This window comes from Drosophila simulans, chromosome 2L, assembly GCF_016746395.2.
Source record: "Drosophila simulans strain w501 chromosome 2L, Prin_Dsim_3.1, whole genome shotgun sequence".
Lineage (NCBI taxonomy): Eukaryota > Metazoa > Arthropoda > Insecta > Diptera > Drosophilidae > Drosophila > Drosophila simulans.
The window spans coordinates 23,042,631-23,046,959 of record NC_052520.2 but is presented as its reverse complement, the minus strand read 5'-3'; the positions used below and the strand labels follow the sequence as shown (position 1 = coordinate 23,046,959).

At 46.6% G+C, this 4,329-nt stretch overlaps 1 protein-coding gene across 1 annotated transcript; it reads right to left on the bottom strand.

Moving 5' to 3' along the window:
- Nucleotides 1–269: 269 nt before the first annotated feature.
- On the bottom strand, nt 270–3,455 carry LOC123327175. Its single transcript, XM_044922834.1, has 2 exons — nt 2,955–3,455; nt 270–386 (listed from the first exon to the last, which is right to left on the bottom strand). Exons 1-2 carry the CDS (start codon nt 3,453–3,455, stop codon nt 270–272), a joined length of 618 nt encoding a protein of 205 aa, XP_044778769.1.
- Between the last annotated feature and the right edge of the window lie 874 nt (nt 3,456–4,329).

The window sequence follows — 4,329 nt, the reverse complement described above, 5'->3', positions numbered from 1 at the left end:
TCATAGTACCCACGAGTTTCAGAGAAATAAAGGGTCCACCCGGGCTGAGATCCGCAGTACGCAGGTAAGGGTTAGCCTAGACCGGGCGGACGCCACTTGCCCGGACTCTCCGTTATCGACTGGACTAGTTATTACACGGGCCCCCAGCCTGGCAAACTTTCGGCACGGGTCGAATGACACCTTAGTCCGGCCCGGAGGTGTGGAAATTTTTGAGAGTTACTAGCTCCAGCCCAACTACGATTAGCCAGCACTCTTAGCAGAGACATGACCTAACTAAGAGCCTGTTTCCAGCCGCCCTCGCGTGGAGAGTGTAGTTGCACTTCCAGTAGTGTGTCACAATTACGGCGCGTACCACCGATGGTGGCGCGTTGATCCCCTTTTGATACCTACTGGCGTGGTGGCCGGGGAGGGGTATAGTGATGTAGGTTATTTCTATATTTATTGTTCCGGAACTCCTCTGAAAAGTTCCAGTCGCCGGAGAGTTCAGAAAAGTGTTGTGCGAATATATTAGCAATTTCGTTGCTAGCCAATGTAGTCTTATTATTTTCTGGGTTTGTGATGGCCTGAATTTGTGTTACTGGGTTCCGCAGAAGCGTCTTATATTGGCCCATATTTTGGATGAGGGAGTAGTGGGTTGGATGGTTGAGTTGAAAGAGCTGGAAGCTTCTTTTTCCTATTTTTTTAGTTCGAATCTAAATTTTGCGTTTAATTTTTTCCAGGCAAGTTGTTTTGTATTTTGTAAGTGGTCGAGGTGTTTATTCCACCATGGAACCCTGTATGGATGTGTGTTAGGTGAGGTTTGTGGGATGGAGAGGTTTGCGCTATAAAGAATAATTTTATTGATTAGGGCGGCTTCTTTGTTTACGTTGTGGGAGGTGGTGTATTTCTTGTTGGTTTGGTGGGTAAGTGCATTAAACTGTTCCCAGTTGGCTTCTTTAAGTTTAAAAAAAGGTCTGTTGAATTTTTGTGGATTGGTTGTTGGGAATAGTGTTGTGATAATAGGGAAATGGTCGCTACCGTGAAGATCGTTTAGTATTTTCCACTTGGCGTGGGGGGCTAGGATTGGAGAGCAGAGTGTGAGGTCTATGTGTGTGTATGTATTGTGTGTTGAAAAGTGTGTGGGAGATTTGTCGTTTAACAGGATAAGGTGCGTGTTGTCAATGAATCTATGAGTTATTTTTCCTCGTTTATTTGTTGTTGGGGAGCCCCAGGATGGGTGCCATCCATTAAAATCTCCCGTAATTAGAGAGGGTGTTTGTTGTATATTAAATGTGTTATGGAGTGTATGGTTAGTAATGTTTTTGGTCGGAGAAATGTATGTGGATATGTTTAATTTAAGTTTAGATTATATATCTATGGCTATTGCTTCTATATCGATAATTATGTTAAGGACAGTGTATTGTATTGACTTATGCACTAGTAGTGCTACGCCCCCAAATCTGTTGGTGGCAATATTTGTTAATAGTTTGTAGTTTATTGGGGTTGGAATGTTATTAGTGTATTGTATATGGGTTTCTTGGAGGGAAATTATGTGAGGGGAGTATATTTTGATTAGAATTAGGAGTTGGCTGTAGTTGTTTACATATCCTTTTAAATTCCATTGACATTTGTGAGAAAATTAAAGCTTATAACTTAACTTAAAGGTAGTGTTAACGGTTTAGGTTTTGTGTAGAGTTTAGGGTTCTATATAGATTCGCTGTCGCTGTTGTTAGTGTGCTTGTTTTTGTTTAGAGCTTTGGCCTTTAGTTTCGATGCTTTACGGTTTATGGATAGGTTATTGGACTTATCTTTCGGGAGGATTTTTATTTTTAGGTCTTCTGTGAGTTGTGATGAGTATTCCGTAGATGGTTTTCTGGTAGGTGTGTAGTCGGTATCCATGTCTTCTAGTTTGTCGTAGCTGTGGTGGTGATGGAGTTGGTGTGGTTGGTTGGATAGTAAGGTTGTTTTGGCTGGTTCGGTTGTTGGTGTCTTAGATGAAGTGTTTTGTGCTGCTGATGTGGGTGTGTGGTGCGGATTTTGGTGTAGTGATTGGGTTGTATTTGTGTGAATATTAGGTGACAGAGTGTTTGTTATCCTCTGGGTTGTGCCGTTTGTAAGTGTTTTGGCATAGGTGTTGTTTAGCTATTGAGCTTTTTCAATAGCTGTTGCGAAAAATAAAGAAAACCGAAGAAAGTTTCTTTATATAGCGACACTGTTTAGTTTGCGAATTGTTTAAGGCAGCTAAGGCCTAAGCTAAGTCTTTTCCGAAACACGACGAAATGGCAATTGGCGGGGCAGACAGCCGAAATGCAGCGCCCAAGCTTAACGTAGGTAGATACAAAGAGAACAAGGAATGAGCGCCGTACAGATAAATGCGCCTGAGAACAGCGGTTTGCACTATGGGCATCGCACCTGCTACCACTACCTAATTAGGCTTACAATATTAAAGAATATACTTTAGTCTACTGCACAGTTTTTTCGGCTGCATGACCCAACATCCAACAAGCTTGGCTTCCAACAGAGTCCTCAAGGGGAAGCAGACACAGCTTGTTCACTGCCCGCCTTATTACTCCAGACGCGGTCCTCAATTCTGCAACTCGAGCGACGCCGTCTCTGCCAGGAATCAACTGCATGACTCTCGCCAAAGGCCATCTCATTGGGGGTAGATTCTCGTCCTTAACAAGAACGACGTTGTCCACGGCTACGCCAGACTTTGGGGTGCGCCACTTAGAACGCTGCTGGAGCAACGTCAAGTACTCTTCCTTCCATCGCGACCAAAATATTTGCTGAAGAAAGGAGATGCGCTGCCAAAAGTCAAGCCGACTATAGTTTAGGCCCGTTATATCTGGCTCGTCAAACGACGAAGGCGGACCACCATTGAGAAAATGCGCCGGAGTGAGGACGTCCAGATCGGCAGGGTTCTCTGAAATGGGAACTAAAGGTCTGGAGTTAATAACTGCCGAGATGTGGCACACCAGCGTCCTCAGCTCGTCGAAGGTCAGAACCGCCGTACCCACAGCGCGGTAGAAATGAGGTTTGGCCGTTTTCACCGCTGCTTCCCAAAGTCCACCGAAATAGGGCGACCGTGGAGCGATGAACCGCCAGTCAATCGTCTCCGAAAGGCAAAAGTTCTGAACGGAGCCTTGATGCTCGCTGCTGAGAAGTAACCTTCGAAGTTCCAGAAGTTCATTTTTTGCGCCGACAAAGTTGGTGGCGTTGTCTGACCAAATTTGCTTCGGCTTCCGCCGGGTGCATATGAACCTCTTGAGTCCGCACAGAAACGCAACTGTCGAGAGATCCTTGATCAGCTCCAGGTGCCGTGCCTTGGTTGCAAAGCATATAAATACGCAGACGTAGCATTTAACCGCGGGCTTGTTGCAAGTATTCGACTTGTAAAAGAAGGGTCCACAGAAGTCTATACCAGTAATCTCAACAGCGTGAGATCCTTCCAAGCGCTCCTTGGAAAGGTCCGCCATTATGTGCTCTATCAGCCGCGGCTTAATCCGAAAACATCTGATGCACCTGTTCACGGCCTTGGTAACCGTCTTCCTCCCCCCAATAGGCCCATATTGGGATCGACTTGCACCCAGAAGAGCTCGAGGTCCGGCATGAAGATCGCTTTCATGGTAATGCGAAATAATTGTTTTGTCAGGACAAACAGCTGTTGGCCAATCTCTTTCAGGCTCCGTAAGATAGGCGGGTCCATGCGCCCAGAGTGACGATTCGCTAGGCTCAGACGGCAGGGATCCTCTGGATAAGATGTCAGCCGGATTTGAAGCTGTTGGAACATAACGCCAAGCCGTGACATCTGTCAGCTCCTGAATGGCAGCAACCCTATTTGCCACAAATATGTTTTCCTTGCTGGCTGAAGAAGGAACGCGTGAAGCTATTAAGGCGCTACCGCAAGGGCGCGCGCAGCCTCCAGACACAACCCAGCCCAGACGAGTTTTTTGAAGCAGAGGCAGTCCTGGCAACAACTTTATCTGACCCACGCACAGCAGCTACGCACAGCAGCTCAGTCCGAAGTGACAGACCGAATCGCAATTCCTACCGAGAATCCATCAGTCGCGAAATTGGAATCCCCGATTCCAGTGACGGAGCCGGACGACCTCGACCTCTTAAGTTGCAGTTGATTTGCAAACCGAGAGGTGACCAAGTGCAGTTGAGAGCCAGAATCTAACAAGGCCCTGCAGGGAACGAACAGTCCCGATCGATTCTGCACTAGAACGGTTGCAGTGGCTAGCAGCACAAGGTCACTACCGAGATCCTGGGCAATTAGAGTAGAAGAATTCGAAAGCGGGGCAGAAGGCTCAGTGTGGGAGCTTGAAGACACCGGAACATGTGGCTGCG

Bases quoted from the DNA above. Each gene is read 5' to 3' on its own strand.
- LOC123327175 (XM_044922834.1), bottom strand. From the start codon at position 3,455: ATGGCGGACCTTTCCAAGGAGCGCTTGGAAGGATCTCACGCTGTTGAG. The intron at 387-2,954 runs GTGTGCCACATC...CCACGCCAGTAG, and splicing joins TCGACGAGCTGAGGACGCTG to GTATCAAAAGGGGATCAACG.